General features: G+C 45.0%; 2 protein-coding genes across 4 annotated transcripts; both read left to right on the top strand.

Moving 5' to 3' along the window:
• Positions 1–4,732: 4,732 nt before the first annotated feature.
• Positions 4,733–6,445, top strand: LOC146612960 (tripartite motif-containing protein 16-like). 2 transcript variants are annotated; one of them, XM_085378932.1, is made up of 2 exons: positions 4,733–5,306; positions 5,841–6,445. In XM_085378932.1, exons 1-2 carry the CDS (start codon positions 4,772–4,774, stop codon positions 6,443–6,445), a joined length of 1,140 nt encoding a protein of 379 aa, XP_085235058.1. In that variant the 5' UTR covers positions 4,733–4,771. The 2 variants fall into 2 exon arrangements, with proteins under 2 accessions (XP_085235058.1, XP_085235057.1); XM_085378931.1 differs by having other exon boundaries at positions 4,733–6,445.
• A 12,479-nt stretch (positions 6,446–18,924) lies between these two features.
• On the top strand, positions 18,925–20,979 carry LOC146612959 (tripartite motif-containing protein 16-like). Of its 2 annotated transcripts, XM_085376901.1 has the most exons (2): positions 18,925–19,890; positions 20,592–20,702. In XM_085376901.1, the coding sequence occupies exons 1-2, from the start codon at positions 19,099–19,101 to the stop codon at positions 20,646–20,648; spliced, it is 849 nt and encodes a 282-aa protein (XP_085233027.1). In that variant the 5' UTR covers positions 18,925–19,098; the 3' UTR covers positions 20,649–20,702. The 2 variants fall into 2 exon arrangements, with proteins under 2 accessions (XP_085233027.1, XP_085233026.1); XM_085376900.1 differs by having other exon boundaries at positions 18,925–20,979.
• The last annotated feature ends 244 nt before the right edge of the window (positions 20,980–21,223 follow it).

The raw sequence follows: 21,223 nt of genomic DNA, 5'->3' as shown, positions 1-21,223 counted from the left end.
GTCCAGGCTGCACCACACAGACACTTCCAATCACCACACATCAAAGTACAAAGCGTATGACGTCATCACATTCTGTGTTAGGAAGTCACATTTAGGAGTTAAATTCATTGTTCATCATACTCAAGAAATCTTTCTGTTATCTTGATTAACTTATCCCAACATTGTCAATCAGACTAAGTGATCACATGACGCTAGTTATCAATCTATGAGGTAAACCAGGGTTTCCCATTTTAGCTACTAGCCTGTTTACATGAAAGGGGTGGCGTTGGGGGCATCTGACCAATCACATACAGAGCAGCAGAACAGCTGACTTTACAAAGAAAGATAAAACTATAAACATGAAAAGGTTAAACACTTGTATTAATAAAGTTCAAATAGGAACTAAAAGTTCTTTTGCTGAGCTCTGTTGATGTTTACCAGTCTGGGAGAAAATACAAGCATAAATACAAAAATGGCCGTGGATATACTGGGAAAAGCATGTCGAATGATGAGCAGTGATACAGGAGACCAAGAGGAATTGCTCAGATAAGATTAAATGCTTTCATGGACGAGGACATGCTAGGGACAAGTGTTGCAGACAAAAGAAAAAACGAGATTAATGTTTATAGAGGAATTGAAAATGTTGTGAAATTGTTCTGCAGACAAATGGGAAAAGTCAAAGAATGAAGTCGAATTTAAGAATCTAAACTGATTAGACTACTGATGCTCATCAATGGAAAGATCCTCCCACTATCCATGGCACAGCAGTCCAAAGGGATCTTTCAGGTACTTGTTGTAAAGCAGTTTTCCAGAGAACTGATTGGTAGCTAAGTGGTGATTTCATACTTGTTGATCCGTAATCTCAAACACAACCTGCTCTGAAGCAGGTTTGCTCTACAGTTTAAGTCACTATGGTGATATACTCCAGTAAGAAGTGAGCTACCTTCATAGTACCTCTGTACTCATACCTGTGTGTTTCTTTGGCATTGCTTGTAGATGTGTTTTAAAATGCAGCTGCAGTGCATTTTAAAACCTTAAGGAAGCTGTTATTGATATGGTGTAGATTAGCCAACAGATTTCTTTTCTTTTTTTACCTGATGGACACAATGCAGTGTAGTAGCCCTGCCCCTCGTTATGGTTTGTTCTTCATCATTCACTCACTGTGCGTCGATATGCTGGATGTCTCCACAAACAGTTCTCTGCATGCAGATGCAGTTTTTCTTCATTTGGAGCTTTGTGGGAGCTGAGTTCTGTTTACAGAGATGTTAATGGTCCTGTATGTGACCTGTCACATTTTATTTATTAAACAGACCACCTTGCAGTGTAGCTTCCACGTTAGCTGAGGTTTGTTTTATTATTTGTTTTTGCTTGTTTTTTATTATTCTTGCTGATGATTTGTATTATCTAAATGTAAGGTTCATTCATATCAGTTTGCTTATTTAATTTAATACAGGGTTTTTTTTGCCTTTATCTTTGTCTCCATAACTGATAGTCTCTTATATCAGTTTCTGCTCATAAGGTTACTTTAACATTTGAGGCCACGTTATGATTGGTTTAGGTGGCAGCACAAGCAGCTTTACTTCCATAAAATATATATATTTTTTAAATAACATCTGAAGTAATTTAATGAGGAATGAGTCATCCAGTTCAGCTCTGGTATTATGATGATATAATATGTGCTTCAGTCTTAAACAAGCACAGAATTTAATGAGCTGCTTCTTCCCGACTCCCTGATTTCTGCACAGCTGGATTATTGTACCAAAGAAACTGTTTCTGTAATATTTCTGTGAAATATAGTAATCCACTAAAACCCAGTGAGTGTTGGTTAGCTAAGATTTGTTTTTGTTCTTGATGGAATCGAAACACTCAGAAACGTCATTAATATTCGCTTGTCCTGCTGCAGACTTTTCTATCCAATCTAACAGTGAGAGCGAGCATGTGGTGCCCCACCCACTGGCTACAGGCCACATATTTCTGCAGACAAAGGCACCACCGTATTTGCCTTTATTCCGATGAAATGTCCTCTAAAGGACGCCCACACAATTGATGAGAAGTCAGAGACCAGATGCCGATATTGTAATTCCATTAGAAAAAAGGCTGCACTTAAGTAGGGAAGATATGTGTAGGGCTTTTAAGGCCATTGCAGTCCCAAATGGAGGCAGATGGGGTATGTGAAGTTCAATATCTGTGGGCTGAGCACCCTGATACCACAACTCAAGATTTCTGTTTCTGCGTTATCAAAGGTAGCCGGTCAGAATATTCTGGATAATCCTTCATAATTGATCAGAATTTGCCAAATAGACTTAACATGGTGTTAAGTCTGTCACATCATTTATGAAAGTCAAAGGTTAAAGTGTGATTTTCATCAAGAAGAACTTGAAAAGAGAAACTACATGACTATGACTCGACATTAGGCACAGACAGGAATGCTCAAGCGGTATTAGCTGTTTGAAGGTACATTAGGAAAATGTTGAACGTAGTGCACAACAAGCACCTTATTTCCTCCACAGAAGGTTGATAATTAACCTTTAACCTCCGTCACTGTGATGTGTGAATACTTCTGCTACTTTACGAACTATTGTAATCATAAAACACTTTTAAAATCTGTATACTCCAATGATTTAAAAACAATAATACAGCAAACATTTAAAACCAATCTCATGACCAAGGGCGCTGCTGGCTTCAGGACCATGCAATAATCCATGTGTGGTTTGTATTTGTATTATAATACAGTCTGTAAGAAAGCCTTTTGTTATATTATTGAGAATATTGATCAACTGATTGTGATGGTGATGGTGCTCATCCGTCTTTTATCAGTCACTGCATTTTAACACAGTTTGCTCACCGTACATTCCAGTTTCTGGTCACTGAAACCAGTCAGACCTGAACTCCTGGGAGCCTCCCTCAGGTGAATGTTGTTTTTTAAACTTCGTACCACTTACAAAACTTCCCCAGCAGAACAATTGGTTTCAGGTTTATTCCTGTAAAGAGTTTGTACATGATAGATAGTTGTTGTTGTTTTTTAAATATCGGACACATAATCAGGAAAACACAAAAGGGAAACATTTGTCTTCTTTCTTTTTCATTTTCCCAGCACTAGTTTATTACATCACAGCTTAAAACACCGATTCCAGTATTGAACTAGTTATACATCATTTCCATCCCTTCTTCTTACTGTGTTGAGCCATCAGAGATGCTTCATATTTCCATGTTTTACAGGATTGTCTGCCTGGAGTCTGTCGTCATTGTGCTTAAATAGTAGTTTTGACTTTTCATGTAAATGTCAGGATAGGCAGCATCTTCTTTAACTAGTTCAAGCTGCCAAAATAAATACAGAATTAAATTTTAATCCTCATAAAAGGCTGAAAATAATTGTTCTGAATCCAAAACAGTTAGATGTATCCATCCATCCATTCGCTTCCGCTTATCCTTTTCAGGGTCGCGGGGGGCGCTGGAGCCTATCCCAGCTGTCACAGGGCGAGAGGCCAGTTAGATGTAGTTTGTTAATTTCCCTCGTTTTGTTATTACCCTAGAGTAGCTTTGGTGTATCTTTTCTCTCTCAGTTAATATTTATTATAAACCCCAGTGGAGGACTCCCTCAGGTGTCGGTGCGTTGGTGGTTCTTTGTGTCTGGGGGTGGGCGTCCGGGTACACACCGGCTCACTCCTTGGCGGCCGCTTATCGGGGCCTGGAACCTGGGGCTCGCTCGGGCCACTTCGGAGGTGGGGTGCCCCCGGCCTCTCGGCCTGGGGCTCGGTCACTCAGGCACGGCTGGCTGCCGGCGGAGCTCACGGGCGCGTCACTGCAACTCCCCCTGGCTTCTGCTCCGCGGCTGCTGAGTGAGCCCTCACCTGGGACTCTCCTCAGCTTTTACTGGGACAGTGGCGCGGCTGCCCCTCTGTTGGTCTTCCTTGGTCTCTTGTGTTCTGGGGGCCTCTGGATGTCTGGAGTTTTCATCTCCTCCATACCTGCTTCATACCCTGGAGGACGGGGCTGTGGCTCCCCACACTCCCTAGCAGATCGTTACATGGAGAAACCTTTGGAATGCAAGCATGCTGATCCACACAGGTATGCACACAGGTGTACACACGGGTATTCACAGACGCGGACTACAGCTTTCTTGGCTGCTGCCTCAAAGCACATTGTGCGCTGTCTATCTTGCGTGCTGCACAATATCGTTTATTATTTAGTATCTACTGATATCTACTGCTTAATTAATGGATTAATGAAGTATTCTGATTCTGATTTACCCATTAAGATTTTAAATGAAACGATAAACAAAGGCCAAGAAAACTGAGTTAAACTCCTGAGTCTACTATATATTTGCACCATGAAGAAATGAATTCTTTGCACCAGTAATAAATAATCAAATATATCAAATTATCATCAATTATTTAAATAAAAAGAACCATCGCTCCAAACAAAACAACAATTAAACAGAGAGTCCTATAAAACTTCAATTTCAAACATCCACGTAAAGTTAAACTATTAAACTTTAACTGGGTCAGACTTGTTACTGCATGTTGCAACCAAACATACCACACCCTGCATCATGTGATTGGCTCTTGGTCGCTCTGTAAGAATATTTCTTTAGTGCCTCCCTTCACAGATGTGTCTGTATCAGGATGGGTCTAAACAACATGGTGTAAATGCAGTTGCTGGTGAGCCTCATTTCCTGTAGGAGGTGAACAAGAGCAGAGATCTGTTTCCCTTCAGAGCACAGAGGTTGTTTCTGTTCAGAGGAAGTGAAACTGTCTGACAGTCACTGAGAGACGGTGAAACGGCACAGCACATGAATCAAATGGATCAAACAAAATTCTGCTGTTCAGTCTGTTTGGATCTACTGAAGGATCCGGTGACTATTCCCTGTGGACACAGCTACTGCATGAACTGTATTAAAAGCTTCTGGGATGAAGAGGAAAAGAAGAAAATCTACAGCTGCCCTCAGTGCAGACAGACTTTCACACCGAGGCCTGTCCTGGTGAAAAACATATTAGTGGAAGATTTAGTGGAGGAGCTGAAGAAGACTGGACTCCAAGCTGCTCCTGCTGATCACTGCTATGCTGGACCTGAAGATGTGGCCTGTGATTTCTGCACTGGAAGAAAAATGAAAGCCTTCAAGTCCTGTTTATTCTGTCTGGCATCTTACTGTGAGAAACACCTTCAGCCTCATTATGATGTGGCTCCATTAAAGAAACACAAGCTGGTGGAGCCCTCCAAGAAGCTCCAGGAGAACATCTGCTCTCGTCATGATGAGGTTATGAAGATGTTCTGCCGTACTGATCAGCAGAGTATCTGTTATCTCTGCTCTGTGGATGAACATAAAGGCCACGACACAGTCTCAGCTGCAGCAGAAAGGACTGAGAGGCAGGGAGAGCTGGAGGTGAGTCGACAAAACATCCAGCAGAGAATCCAGGACAGAGAGAAAGATGTGAAGCTGCTTCAACAGGAGGTGGAGGCCATCAATCAGTCTGCTGATCAAACAGTGGAGCACAGTGAGAAGATCTTCACTGAGCTGATCCATCTCATCCAGAAAAGAAGCTCTGATGTGAAGCAGCAGATCAGATCCCAGCAGGAAACTGAAGTGAGTCGAGTCAAAGAGCTTCAGGAGAAGCTGGAGCAGGAGATCACTGAGCTGAAGAGGAAAGATGCTGAGCTGAAGCAGCTCTCACACACAGAGGATCACATCCAGTTTCTACACAACTACCCCTCACTGTCAGCACTCAGTGAGTCTACAGACTCATCCAGCATCAATATCCGTCCTCTGAGCTACTTTGAGGATGTGACAGCAGCTGTGTCAGAGGTCAGAGATAAACTACAGGACATTCTGAGAGAGGAACGGACAAACATCTCACTGACAGTCACTGAAGTGGATGTTTTACTGTCAGATCCACCAGCAGAGCCAAAGACCAGAGCTGGATTCTTAAAATATTCATGTGAAATCACACTGGATCCAAACACAGCAAACAAACAGCTGTTATTATCAGAGGGGAACAGAAAAGCAACATTTATGAAACAAGAACAGTCTTATTCTGATCATCCAGACAGATTCACTGACAGGCGTCAGGTCCTGAGTAGAGAGAGTCTGACTGGACGTTGTTACTGGGAGGTGGAGTGGAGAGGGAGAGTTGATGTAGCAGTCGCATACAAGAATATCAGCAGAGCAGGGAATAGTAATGAATTTGGACATAATGACAAATCTTGGTCATTAGATTGTGACAACAACAGTTTTACATTTCGGTACAACAACAGTAAAACTCCTGTCTCAGGTCCTCGTTCCTCCAGAGTAGGAGTGTACCTGGATCACAGAGCAGGTATTTTGTCCTTCTACAGCGTCTCTGAAACCATGACTCTCCTCCACAGAGTCCAGACCACATTCACTCAGCCGCTCTATGCTGGACTTTGGCTTTACTATATGTATGGATATGATTGTGGAGACTCTGCTGAGTTGATTAAGCTCAAATAGACTGAAGTCTTTCATATTGTGTGTTTAAATCTGTGTTTTAGTTTCATTTTATTTTCTCTCCATCATTTCTGCACAGAGATCAGCTGTCAGTCAAACATTATGGGTGGTACCTCCACATCTTCTAGTTGTTCTCTTGATGTTTCTCAGTTTTTAAAGGAGATCTTTCCTGTGACTGTTTATGGAGGCTATCACTGCTCATCATCATTTTGATTTACTAAAATATTTCTCCACATGAAAATGTAAACTTCTCTATCCTCTAAATGTTTCTGGAATATTTGTATTGAAAAATGTCGACATTTCTCTTTATGAGTATGGCAGACCATGTGTGTGTGTTTGTGTTTGTTTTTGTCAAAATCATCAAACAAATGAGGAAAAACTGTGATTTTAATGAATGAATTCATATATTGTGTTGATGTTTTATTGTGTGAATAAACTGGAAGGTTTGACTATAAATCAAACTTTGAACAAAGTCTTTTCTTCTGTCTTCATTCCAGGATCTCACTCAAATCTGATGCAGAAAATATGAAACTAATCTGAGAGAATAACTGAAGCAGTTTTCCTCCTGAAGCATCACAAAGTTCAGAGTTCATGTTTAGAGCAGAAGATTCAGCAGTCGCTCTGTGACCTTTCAACTATCTTCACTACAGTATTAGTCAATGTCAAGTCAAAAGAAACTTTATTGTAATCTCTACTATATCTGGTGCAGCATACAGGGAGACAAGACTATGGGGCTCTGGTTAGATCAGTGCAAAAAAGGCAATAAATAGATAAAGAAAGGAGAAGAAAATAAATAAAAGCTTAAGTCTAAGGTGATCAAGAAACTTCTCAATTAGAATTTACAGTTTGGAGTTTAAAGTGACCAGTGTAGCAGCTTGTAAACCTGGAGTAAATAAATGTCCATAGAGCAGCATGTCTTACAGAGGCAGTGGTGTGTAAAGTGCAAAAGAGTCGGTTAGCAGTTTGTGTGGGGGAGAGAGGGAGTTCACGAGTCTGAGGGCTTGTGGGAAAAAGCTATTCTGCAGTCTGGGGGATCGGGCCCCGATGCTGCAGTAGTGTCTGCAGGATGGAAGGAGAGAAAAGAGTATATGTGAGGGGTGAGAGGGGTCAAGCACGATGCTGGAGGCTTTACTGATGCAGCGGTTTTGTAGCAGAGGGAGAGATGTTCCGATGATCTTGGCAGCTGCTTTAACAATGCATTGTAGTTTGCTAAGATCACCAGCATTGCAGTTGCCAAACCACACGGAGATGCAGCTGGTCAGAACACTCTCAATGGTGCTCTGTAGAACGTGGTGAGGATGGGAGGAGTGAGGTTGGCCCGCTTCAGGCGTCTCAGGAAGTGGAAGCGCTGCTGGGCCTTTTTTTGGTGATGGGGGTGGTGTTGGTGGTCCAGGTGAGGTTGTCTGAGATGTGAACTCCCAGGAACGTGATGCTGGTAACAGTCTCTACCGTGGAACCACGGATGCTGAGTGATGTGTGAGTGGAGTCTTCCTGAAGTCGACAATCATCTCCTTACACTTGTTAACAACAAATCATTTCAAATGAAGTCTATTACAGTTTAACAACTAGTTGATGTGTACAGTGAAACAGTCATGTGACCACAGAACAGCTGAAGACTTAACTGAGGTGAGGATGACACTCAGTGTTTAAAAGGTCACTTTCTGTTGTGTTCAAAGATTTCCTTCAGATATGGTCTTTAATCAGTAAAGCCAGTGATACAGCAGTGTCATTAGCTGTGTTATTGGCACCAGGCTGTGTTTATGTATGTGTTTAATTCTGTCTGAGGATGTCTTCAGCATGAAATGATCATTTGGACACAAGTGCACAGACGGAGTCGAGCTGTTTACTGCTGATGAGGAAGGAAAATAGTCTGTTGGATATTAATACAAATTCATAAGCCTGAAAACAATGTAAATACACTGCGAAATTGTTTTAAATTGGTTATTTTTCATGTTGCATTAATGGTTGTCATTTGATTCAAGAGAACTGCGATCTGTACATCAGTAATCGGCTAGTAAGTCTTTTCTGGGATCGATTGGTAATGGCTTCTTTCTCTACCAGGGGGCTTTCGCGCGCTCTCTCCTCATTACAAAACTACTGCAGAAGAGAAGCATCTCAAAATCACCCTCGTCATTCTTTCCTCCGTGTTTTAAGGTAATGGTGATCAAAACATGATATTTTATACTCTGTACGTTGTTGAGATATTTTATAGGTAGTCTTTCGTTATTTTGTGAGCTTCAGAAACATTTTATTATAGATTTTTAGTGGGTAGACCGCGGTTTTGAGCCTCAGTTGCACAATGGCCATTAAGCTAACGGCAGGAGCTACAAACGTTTCTATTGTTATCTATTTTGTACATGTAGCCAGATGGGCTACTCGCCTTCCGTTGTTTTTCTTCTCTCATTCTCTCTCTCTCTCGCTCGCTCTACCACCCTCGCTCTCTTTCCCCTGCACTCGCTCCTTGTATCAGGTGATCGGGTTAATTGGGAACCCACCTGCACATTGATTGCAGGGTGGCGCTAGCCTGTATAAAGCTAAGCCGATGTCTTGTTGGATTAATTCCTCCCGAGCTTCTGGTACGATACAGCAGTAAATGCTGGCGTACTGCGACGGACTGATCAGCAAGAGCCGATTATACGACGGCTACAGGTATGCTCTCGCTTAACCTTGGATTCCCTCCGAATACTGGAATTGGTGTTAATATCCTTTTCCGGCCTGTTGTAGCGCAGCAGTCTGTTTAATTCTGCCATTGCGGAGAGAGGTGTTCGTGGTATCTCCACCAATGAGAGTATAGTGCCTCCGGTCCTGGGGTAAGCTGTTAGAACTACTTTTATTAGCATTCATAGCTATAAGAGTTTAAGGTTACACTTATCTGTTTCAGGGTTCACTGCTGTACTCACCTCTCCATGGTAAATTGTCCAACCTAAATTGGAAGAGTGGACTGCCTTCTCAGTTGCTGTTGTGAACTCCTCCTTGGTGGAGTCTGCTGTCTTGTCTCGTTTTGTCTTATCTTGTTTTTATTAAGTAGGCTTACCTTTTTTTGGGTTCGCCTGGTGTTCTATTTTACCCTGGACTGTTGCTCGTACCCACACTTCTGTGATCGGGCTGAAGTGATTCTCTGCCCGAGTGTCGTGCTGGGACTCTAAATCGCCTGGGTGGCCGGTCTCAGCCGGTGGGGAGCCAGACCGGCCTACGCCTGAGAATAATTATTACCAGCACGAGTGGTAGTTTGACCCGTGGGGAATAAGCCGTGTGTGTGTGTGTGTGTGTGTGTGTGTGTGTGTGTGATTTCTTTTATTAAAGTTATTAACGTGTGTTTTAGTCTTTTTATGATTTGTAGCGAGCCTGACGCTCAGTGTCCTTTTATTCTTTTAACATACTTTTCTGTGTTTTATTTCAGTGAAGGAGGACGAGCCAGTGGCCCTGGGACCTCAGGTGGTGGGTCGTTTTCACACTTTCTTTTGTACAGCACTGGGTGGTCTGCAGTGATTCTTTTGGTGTGATTTTCTTTTGGTTCCACGGCTGCTGGTAAGTCCAAGTTCCACGATTGTTTATTTTTACTGTAGGACACTGTCAATAATGACGCTACATCTTGACTTTTAATATTTTATTTATAAAATATTATTTATAATATTTTATTTATTTCTATAAATAAAACTGTTTTAATATTGGAAGCCAACCTGCCTCAGTGTGCATCCTTGAATCTGTGCGGTCTTCTTTTATTCCTTTTATTTATTTTTCTTAAATATATTTCCTGGGGGTGTAATTCCCCTAGGTGGCGTTGTCAAGTTTATTTATTTTGTGCATAACCCCGCCGACCACTCGGTCACATACTTGGCGCTGTCGACAGGATGCACGTTTGAGGTAGATGTTTGGTTTTGTAAATTGTTTTATTTTTTTGCAACGAGTCTAGTTCACCTGTTCGAAGGCTCTATTTGTTTTAGAGTGTGATTATAGACAAGACAGCAGTATCCAGGTAGAAGGAAGAGTAATAGGATTTTAGCACCTTGCTGATTTAATTTTCTCTTTTTTTTTGGGTTAAAATTTATTATGGAGGAAGAATTGCAGCAACTTAGAGACTTGGTAGCGCAGTTAAGGGCAGATAATGAGCAATTGCGCCGGGATGGGGGCGCTGTGCTCGAGTCTGGTGGCGGGGCCGCGTCGTCCTCTTTCGTACCAGCTGGTTGCATACCAAATGTTGGTAGCCAGGCCGCCGTTACAGAGCGTCTGGTGGTGGTGCCTAGGGACCGTAAATGTCCCATGTTCAATGGTAGAACAGGCATCAATATAGCTGAATGGGTCGAAGAGGTTCAAGCATGCATGCGTGCCCGGCACCTGTCTGTTGCTGATCAAGCTTTCTTTATTTTTGACCATTTAGAGGGAGAAGCAAGGGAGGAGATCAAATTTCGCCCTAATTTAGAGCGAGGGGATCCTGCTCGGGTGTTGACCATTTTAAAGGAACTGTATGGCAATGCGCAGTCCTATGTCACTCTGCAGCAGGCTTTCTTTTCGAGGAGACAACGGGAGGAAGAGACTTTGCAGGAGTTTTCCTTAGCGCTAATGGCTCTGATGGAGCAAGTAAAACAAAGTGCACCTGATGGTATGCGTAACGCAGAGGTGCTGCTCCGAGACCAATTTGTAGAACATGTTGTTGATAGTGGTCTCCGCAGAGAGCTTAAACAATACGTTCGCCGTGTGCCCACTGCCACCTTGTTAGAGGTGCGCGGGGAAGCAATTAGATGGGAAAGAGAAGGGTTTTCAGGCGGTGTTCGCGACCGTGGCTATTCTCAACCATCGGCATATGGTTTTCAGTGTGGAGTGCACACTAGCCCTAGGTTCGCTCCTGTTGGTACACCCGAGTCCGAGTGGCGTGAGCTAAAGGAACTCCTAAAGCGCCAACAACAGCAGTTAAATCGGCTCACTGAGACAGTGGCTTCTTTACAGAACCCCCAAAGAAGTGTTCGGCCTTCACGGGCTGGCTCGGTGATTTGTCGCCGGTGTCAGCAGCCAGGACACTTTGCTAGGGAGTGCACTGGGGAGCGGGCTTCACGCCGCCCTAGAGCAGGTTCTGATTCAGGCCCTTCTTATGCCGCAGTTGGCAATCATCTTCCCGCTACCCAGTCGGAAAACTAACGCCATCTGTGCTGCAGAGTCACAGTTCAGGTGGGGAGTTCACTGGCTCACAGAAAGATAGGATTGGCAGGCTAATTTCATCGTGTCCAAAGATGGATGTGCTTATTAGTGGGGTAACTGTCCCTTGTTTGGTGGATACTGGGTCCATGGTTTCCACCATCACAGAAAGTTTCTTTTTGGCACATTTTGCCCCTTGGGGACAAGAACGCCTTCAGTCATGTCATTGGCTACAGCTTCGGGCTGCCAATGGGCTTGCCATCCCTTACATTGGCTATTTGGAGCTCAGTGTACTCCTGTGTGGCAAGGAAATGCCCTCTTGTGGAATCCTTATAGTGAAGGACCCTCCTGGGGCTACGCCCTCTGTCCCTGGCATCTTAGGAATGAACGTAATCCGCCGCTGTTATCAAGAACTGTTTGGGGCTTTCGGTGGCTCCTTGTTTAATTCTCCTTCTGTGTCACAGGCACCGAGACCAGTTTTGGAGGCCTTACATCAGTGTCACCAGTCTGCAGCCCAAGCCCCAGAGGACCCTGTCGGTACCGTTAAGGTACAGGGCCCGCGGGCCGTGCGGATACCTGGTGGTGTTATGCAGCTGGTGGCCGCTACTTGTTCTCAGCAGTTGTCAGGTCAGGCTGTGCTTTTTGAACCTTCGGAGTCCGGGTTGCCAGTTGGGTTGCTGGCCTCTCCATGTTTGGTTCAGGTGGATAAGGGCGTTGCCTACATCCCAGTCACCAATGTAGGGACAGCGGAAGCTGTTCTCCACCCGCGGACCCGTTTGGGAGTGATAAGCAAAGCTACTGTTGTTAGCCTCCCTGCCGGTGTTAGCGAGGAACACTCTTTTCCCGTTACCGTTTCCTCCCATACAACCAGCAGCCCTGCTCAAGAGATGGCGGATACGATTGACCTGTCTGCTCTCGCTGAGGCAGAGCAACACGAGGTACGGTTACTTTTGCGGAAGTACCGCTCTGTTTTCTCCACTTATGAGGGAGACTTGGGCTGCACAAACCTCATTTCGCACGACATACCGCTACTCGATGACGCACCTGTCCGGCAGAGGTACAGGCGAATTCCTCCTTCTGATTATGAGGCTGTCAGGGCTCATATCAACCAGCTACTGGAGGCCCAGGTAATTAGGGAAAGTAGCAGCCCTTATGCCTCTCCCATCGTGTTGGTCCGCAAGAAGGATGGAAGCCTCCGGCTGTGCGTTGACTATCGTTTGCTGAATAGCAAAACAAGGAAGGACGCCTTCCCCTTACCTCGCATCGAGGAAAGTCTGGATGCCCTAGCTGGCGCACGCTGGTTTTCTACCATCGACCTGGCCAGCGGGTACAACCAGGTGCCAGTTTCTGAGCAGGATAAGCCCAAGACCGCTTTTTGCACGCCGTTTGGCCTGTTCGAGTGGAATCGTATGCCATTCGGGCTGTGCAATGCTCCTGGTACCTTTCAGCGCCTAATGCAGAGGATGTTCGGGGATCAGCAGTGCCAGTCATTACTGCTGTACCTAGACGACATCATTGTGTTCTCCTCGTCTGTCTCTCAGCACCTGCAACGGCTAGAGATGGTGATGGCAAGGCTGCAGCAACAGGGGCTCAAGGCTAAGTTAGAAAAGTGTGCCTTTTTCCAGCAGAAGGTTAACTACTTGGGCCATGTAATCTCCTGTGAGGGTGTCTCGACCGATCCAGCCAAGGTTGACGCAGTAGCCAAATGGCAGTGTCCTCGTTCCGTGTCAGAGTTGCGATCCTTTTTGGGTTTCGCCAGCTATTACCGGCGCTTTGTGGAGGGGTTTGCCGCATTGGCGGCTCCCCTGCATCAAGTGGTGGCTAAATCGGCTGGCACAAAGACAAAGAAGGGCTCGGGACAGAGTTTGAGTGCTCTTTGGACCCCTCAGTGTGAGGAGAGCTTTGAGGCCCTGAAAGCAAAGCTTGTGTCTGCACCTGCGCTAGCATATGCTGACTTTACGCGCCCATTTATCTTGGAGATTGACGCCAGCCACAGTGGTTTAGGTGCAGTTCTCTCCCAAGATGTAGAAGGTGTCGTTAGGCCAGTGGCTTATGCTAGTCGAGGTCTTCGGCCACATGAGCGCAATATGGACAATTACAGCTCCATGAAGCTGGAGTTTCTTGCACTCAAGTGGGCCATGGCCGAGAAGTTCCGGGAGTACCTGCTGGGGCAGAAGTGTGTGGTTTACACCGATAACAATCCACTCAGTTACCTCTCTTCAGCTAAGCTGGGTGCCACCGAGCAGAGGTGGGCCTCCCAGCTGGCGGCATTCGATTTTGAGATCAAGTATCGCTCAGGCCGCAGTAATAGGAATGCTGATGCTCTCTCTCGACAGTATGAGACGAGCTCCAGCTTGGCCGAGGGTGTGTTGCCTGGGACTTGTGTCCCGACTTCACTTCGGCAGGCTCAGTGTCCAGCCGTTTTGCCCTCCGTTACTCAGTTGGAGATTGGGGCCTTTCCATCTCACTCCCTGGAGGATATTCGTGCTTTGCAGGAGGCTGACCCCCTCCTCAAGGATTTCTTGGTACACTGGAGGAGGCACACCCTGCCCTCTTCGGAGGAAAGGAATCAGCTCCCCAAACCAGTCATGGTTCTGCTGCGTCAGTGGGATCGTCTGGTGGAGAAGGATGGCATCCTTTATCGCCGTATTTTGCGTCCAGGTGGAGGTGAGGAAGCCCTCCAACTTGTTCTCCCAGAGGCTCTGAAGCCTGAGACCTTGAGGCAGCTGCACCAGGACCATGGGCACCAAGGTATTGAGCGCACCACTGAACTGGTCAGGCAGCGTTGCTATTGGCCCGGGATGTCCTCTGACATCAAGCAATGGGTTCAGCGTTGTGAACGCTGTCAGGTCGCAAAGGACTCAGGGTTGGGGCCTCATAGTTATATGGGTCACCTGTTGGCGTCTAGGCCAAATGAAATCCTGGCCATAGACTTCACGGTGTTGGAACCTTCCCGTAGTGGAGTTGAAAACGTCTTGGTTATGACTGACGTTTTTAGCAAATACACTGTTGCAGTCCCTACCCGGGACCAGCGGGCCTCTACTGTGGCCCAGGCCCTGTTAACAGAGTGGTTTTTTAAGTTTGGCGTTCCAAGCCGCCTCCACTCTGACCAGGGTAGAAATTTTGAGAGTTTGGTGATGCAACAGTTATGCGAATTGTATCGGGTAGCCAAGTCCCGTACAACCCCTTACCACCCAGCGGGTAATGGGCAGTGCGAACGGTTTAACCGAACCCTCCATAACCTCCTCCGGACTCTGCCATCATCTCAGAAACGCGACTGGGCTGCATGCTTACCGCATGTGCTCTTTTGCTATAATAGCACGCCACATCAGGGCACCGGAGAGTCACCGTTTCTCTTGATGTTTGGCAGGGATCCTAGGCTGCCTATTGATTTCCTTCTAGGCCGCGTTCAGGACCCAGTGCCTGGAGAGGTACAGGACTGGGTGGCCGAGCACCAAGCCAGGTTAATGGTGGCTTTTGAGGGAGCTCGGGCACGGTTGTCGCTGGCCGCTGACCGCCGTAAGGAACGGCATGACCAGAGAGTCCACCCTGTTCCTTTAAAGGTCGGTCAGCTGGTGTATCTTCGAGATCATAGCACCCGGGGCCGGCACAAGATCCAGGACCTTTGGAGCTCTGTGGTCTATCAGGTGTTGAGGGCACCCCAAGAGAACGGGGCTGTTTATACCATTGCCCCCGTGGGAGACTTGGAGAAGGTTCGACATGTCCATCGTGACATGTTAAAGGCACAGGTCAGCCTAGGGCCACCTACACCTGGTCCACCGGTTCCACCCCCACCTGTACCCGCTGACTCAGAGCAGACCTCTCTGAGTGACGACGAGTTGTGGCTCCTTGTCCCTGAGGTACCCTCACACCCTGTCGCACCTGTGGTGTCACTTCCCGATGCCTCTAGAGTTCCATCGGTGGAGCTCAGGTCTACTCCCAGTGTGATTGTAGCACCCTCGACCTCTGCTCCCCCAGGTTCTTCCTCAGGCTCTGTTGAACAGTCTGAGGTGAGTGGGCCACATTTGCGGAGAACAGCACGTTCAACAGCTGGTCATCACTCAAATGTTTATCACTTGCCACGTCCTGTTGAATCTGCGTCAGTTGCTAATGCTCAGCTTGCCATATTCAGGCCATGGTGTTAGGTTCCTTGAGTTATTGTCGGGGCGCCAATACAAAAAAGGGGGGTAGATGTAGCCAGATGGGCTACTCGCCTTCCGTTGTTTTTCTTCTCTCATTCTCTCTCTCTCTCGCTCGCTCTACCACCCTCGCTCTCTTTCCACTGCACTCGCTCCTTGTATCAGGTGATCGGGTTAATTGGGAACCCACCTGCACATTGATTGCAGGGTGGCGCTAGCCTGTATAAAGCTAAGCCGATGTCTTGTTGGATTAATTCCTCCCGAGCTTCTGGTACGATACAGCAGTAAATGCTGGCGTACTGCGACGGACTGATCAGCAAGAGCCGATTATACGACAGCTACAGGTATGCTCTCGCTTAACCTTGGATTCCCTCCGAATACTGGAATTGGTGTTAATATCCTTTTCCGGCCTGTTGTAGCGCAGCAGTCTGTTTAATTCTGCCATTGCGGAGAGAGGTGTTCGTGGTATCTCCACCAATGAGAGTATAGTGCCTCCGGTCCTGGGGTAAGCTGTTAGAACTACTTTTATTAGCATTCATAGCTATAAGAGTTTAAGGTTACACTTATCTGTTTCAGGGTTCACTGCTGTACTCACCTCTCCATGGTAAATTGTCCAACCTAAATTGGAAGAGTGGACTGCCTTCTCAGTTGCTGTTGTGAACTCCTCCTTGGTGGAGTCTGCTGTCTTGTCTCGTTTTGTCTTATCTTGTTTTTATTAAGTAGGCTTACCTTTTTTTGGGTTCGCCTGGTGTTCTATTTTACCCTGGACTGTTGCTCGTACCCACACTTCTGTGATCGGGCTGAAGTGATTCTCTGCCCGAGTGTCGTGCTGGGACTCTAAATCGCCTGGGTGGCCGGTCTCAGCCGGTGGGGAGCCAGACCGGCCTACGCCTGAGAATAATTATTACCAGCACGAGTGGTAGTTTGACCCGTGGGGAATAAGCCGTGTGTGTGTGTGTGTGTGTGTGTGTGTGTGTGATTTCTTTTATTAAAGTTATTAACGTGTGTTTTAGTCTTTTTATGATTTGTAGCGAGCCTGACGCTCAGTGTCCTTTTATTCTTTTAACATACTTTTCTGTGTTTTATTTCAGTGAAGGAGGACGAGCCAGTGGCCCTGGGACCTCAGGTGGTGGGTCGTTTTCACACTTTCTTTTGTACAGCACTGGGTGGTCTGCAGTGATTCTTTTGGTGTGATTTTCTTTTGGTTCCACGGCTGCTGGTAAGTCCAAGTTCCACGATTGTTTATTTTTACTGTAGGACACTGTCAATAATGACGCTACATCTTGACTTTTAATATTTTATTTATAAAATATTATTTATAATATTTTATTTATTTCTATAAATAAAACTGTTTTAATATTGGAAGCCAACCTGCCTCAGTGTGCATCCTTGAATCTGTGCGGTCTTCTTTTATTCCTTTTATTTATTTTTCTTAAATATATTTCCTGGGGGTGTAATTCCCCTAGGTGGCGTTGTCAAGTTTATTTATTTTGTGCATAACCCCGCCGACCACTCGGTCACATACAGAAACATGTTCAGATACAAATAGTAAGCACTCAATTGTTATTTTTGGGTTATTAATTAGCTCTTTCTTCCACTGTGTGACATTGAGCAGTACGCAATGTGAATTACTTATGTTCATTTTTCATTGCATTAAACTACTGCATGAGAGAATCACTTGAAAATCACTCGTAATTTCCCCTCTGCTTTCAGGGGTGTAACATAACTGCGCAATACAGCTGCAGTGAGCAAAGCTTTGGATGTCCAGTTAAGAAATTAAAATACTAAAGCTAAGTAGGTGAAGCAAGCATGCAGTTAATGACTTTTTTACACCACAGTACACTTGGCATTAGGGCTGCCAAGATTAGTCGACTAGTCATTATTACGTCGTTTATCAAAATCGTAAACCACTAATTTAATAGTCGACGCGTCGTTTGAAGCTTTGTAAGATCCTGAAAGACAGGAATAAGCAGTAGGATTTAAGAGTGTAATAACGGACTGAAACAGAAGATGGCAGCAATGCATGTTCAAGGATGCCAGCTGCCGTTAAAGGCAAAAGAAGAAGAAGCAGTCTCCGGCATCGTAGCTCTGTCCAAATTCAGGGGCGGCATCCTTCGGAGGCCGCATTTGTAGGCCGATTGCGTTACAGCGACGCGACGAAGGCTCCGACAAATGCGTCGTCCTTTTCCCCGGATTTGGAGGATGGGTCATGCTAGTGCAGTAAGCTGTGCGTCCAATGGATGCATGGTCTGATCAGTCAACTAATCGCAAAAATAATCGGTGACTAGTCGACGATCAAAATGATCAAGCCCTACTTGGCACTGGTCATTTGTATAATAATTCTTACATAATGAGTGAAACATATGTTTGATTTATTGTAGACAGTTGTTCCCATGCTTATTTTGAGAAAAAGTCAACACGTGAGATTAGTTGTTTCAAGAAAAACTGCCATGGCTGCTGTACCCTCTACAAAATGCCTTGTTTAGATGAGTTAAGAGTGTAACAAATTCATCCTGTTTAATCCACAAGGGCAGGGGTGTCAAAGTCCTGAAACTTTTACATGTGTCCCTGCTGCAACACACCTGAATAAAATGAGTAGGTCATTAGCAAGAGTCTTGACTACATGCTGAGGTGGGAACCCCTAAACCTCAACATTTTTAACTTAACATTCAGCAATTATTTCAACTCAAAACCTTCAGTTATCAGCATTCACACTGCAGTTTGTTCAGAAAATGCATTTTCTAGTTTGAAATAAATGAAAGTGTTGGGAAAAAATGTACTTCAACAATAAAAATGCTTATATTGTGCCACGTTCATTCATGAGCTGCTATAACATGAATCTAATGGCTGAATTGTCACCTCAGTATGCAGTCAGGGCTCTTGCTAAGTAATCTAATTTTATTGAGGTGTGTTGGAGCAGCGACACGTGTAAAAGTTTCAGGACCTCAAGGACTGGAGTTTTGACACCTGTGCACAAGGATGTAACCAGCGTTATCATGGAGCGCTTTATTATCTCAAAAGGTACTATACCAATAAAGTTTTACCTTACTTAAATCATCGCCACAAGGCATTTCGTATAGGCTAAGTTACTAGTTAACAAGGTTAGCTAGGTCACAGTTTTAACTGCATATTGTAAATCAAACATAACAAACCCTGGCACTGATGAAATAAGCATTTATGACTTGTTGTTGCCTCCCTTCACAGATGTGTCTGTATCAGGATGGGTCTAAACAACATGGTGTAAATGCAGTTGCTGGTGAGCCTCATTTCCTGTAGGAGGTGAACAAGAGCAGAGATCTGTTTCCCTTCAGAGCACAGAGGTTGTTTCTGTTCAGAGAAAGTCAAACTGTCGGACAGTCACTGAGAGACGGTGAAACGGCACAGCACATGAATCAAATGGATCAAACAAAATTCTGCTGTTCAGTCTGTTTGGATCTACTGAAGGATCCGGTGACTATTCCCTGTGGACACAGCTACTGCATGAACTGTATTAAAAGCTTCTGGGATGGAGAGGAAAACAGGAAAATCTACAGCTGCCCTCAGTGCCGGAGGACTTTCACACCGAGGCCTGTCCTGATGAAAAACACCATGTTAGCAGATTTAGTGGAGGAGCTGAAGAAGACTGGACTCCAAGCTGCTCCTGCTGATCACTGCTATGCTGAACCTGAAGATGTGGCCTGTGATGTCTGCACTGGAAGAAAAATGAAAGCCTTCAGGTCCTGTTTATTCTGTCTGGCATCTTACTGTGAGAAACACCTTCAGCCACATTATGAAGTAGCTCCATTAAAGAAACACAAGCTGGTGGAGCCCTCCAAGAAGCTCCAGGAGAACATCTGCTCTCGTCATGATGAGGTGATGAAGATGTTCTGCCGTACTGATCAGCAGAGTATCTGTTATCTCTGCTCTGTGGATGAACATAAAGGCCACGACACAGTCTCAGCTGCAGCAGAAAGGACTGAGAGGCAGGGAGAGCTGGAGGTGAGTCGACAAAACATCCAGCAGAGAATCCAGGACAGAGAGAAAGATGTGAAGCTGCTTCAACAGGAGGTGGAGGCCATCAATCAGTCTGCTGATCAAACAGTGGAGCACAGTGAGAAGATCTTCACTGAGCTGATCCATCTCATCCAGAAAAGAAGCTCTGATGTGAAGCAGCAGATCAGATCCCAGCAGGAAACTGAAGTGAGTCGAGTCAAAGAGCTTCAGGAGAAGCTGGAGCAGGAGATCACTGAGCTGAAGAGGAAAGATGCTGAGCTGAAGCAGCTCTCACACACAGAGGATCACATCCAGTTTCTACACAACTACCCCTCACTGTCAGCACTCAGTGAGTCTACAGACTCATCCAGCATCAATATCCGTCCTCTGAGCTACTTTGAGGATGTGACAGCAGCTGTGTCAGAGGTCAGAGATAAACTACAGGACATTCTGAGAGAGGAATGGACAAACATCTCACTGACAGTCACTGAAGTGGATGTTTTACTGTCAGATCCACCAGAGCCAAAGACCAGAGCTGGATTCTTAAAATATTCATGTGAAATCACACTGGATCCAAACACAGCAAACAAATGTCTGTTATTGTCAGAGGGGAACAGAAAAGTAACATTAATGAATCAACAACAGTCTTATTCTGATCATCCAGACAGATTCACTAACAGGCGTCAGGTCCTGAGTAGAGAGAGTCTGACTGGACGTTGTTACTGGGAGGTGGAGTGGAGAGGGGAAGGAGGTTATGTAGCAGTCGCATACAAGAATATCAGCAGAAAAGGAGGTGAATGTGTTTTTGGACGTAATGACAAATCTTGGTCATTAGATTGTTACAACAACAGTTTTACATTTCGGTACAACAACATCCAAACTCGTGTCTCAGGTCCTCGTTCCTCCAGAGTAGGAGTGTACCTGGATCACAGAGCAGGTATTTTGTCCTTCTACAGCGTCTCTGAAACCATGACTCTCCTCCACAGAGTCCAGACCACATTCACTCAGCCGCTCTATGCTGGACTGACGTTTTACTATGGAGCCACAGCTGAGTTGATTAAAGTGAAATAGACTGAAGTCTTTCATATTGTGGGTTTAAGTCTGTGTTTTAGTTTCATTTTATTTTCTCTCCATCATTTCTGCACAGAGATCAGCTGTCAGTCAAACATTATGGGTGGTACCTCCACATCTTCTAGTTGTTCTCTTGATGTTTCTGAGTTTTTAAAGGAGATCTTTCCTGTGACTGTTTATGGAGGCTATCACTGCTCATCATCATTTTGATTTACTAAAATATTTCTCCACATGAAAATGTAAACTTCTCTATCCTCTAAATGTTTCTGGAATATTTGTATTGAAAAATGTCGACATTTCTCTTTATGAGTATGGCAGACCATGTGTGTGTTTGTGTTTGTTTTTGTCAAAATCATCAAACAAATGAGGAAAAACTGATTTTAATGAATGACTTCATATATTGTGTTGATGTTTTATTGTGTGAATAAACTGGAAGGTTTGACTATAAATCAAACTTTGAACAAAGTCT

The sequence above is a fragment of the Diplotaxodon limnothrissa genome, linkage group LG18, assembly GCF_057381915.1.
Source record: "Diplotaxodon limnothrissa isolate DT_005_m linkage group LG18, D_limnothrissa_male_GT1.1, whole genome shotgun sequence".
NCBI classification, from domain to species: Eukaryota; Metazoa; Chordata; class Actinopteri; order Cichliformes; family Cichlidae; genus Diplotaxodon; species Diplotaxodon limnothrissa.
This window is presented reverse-complemented; position numbering and strand designations above follow the sequence as displayed.

Bases quoted from the DNA above. Each gene is read 5' to 3' on its own strand.
- LOC146612959 (XM_085376900.1), top strand. From the start codon at position 19,099: ATGAATCAAATGGATCAAACAAAATTCTGCTGTTCAGTCTGTTTGGAT.
- LOC146612960 (XM_085378931.1), top strand. From the start codon at position 4,772: ATGAATCAAATGGATCAAACAAAATTCTGCTGTTCAGTCTGTTTGGAT.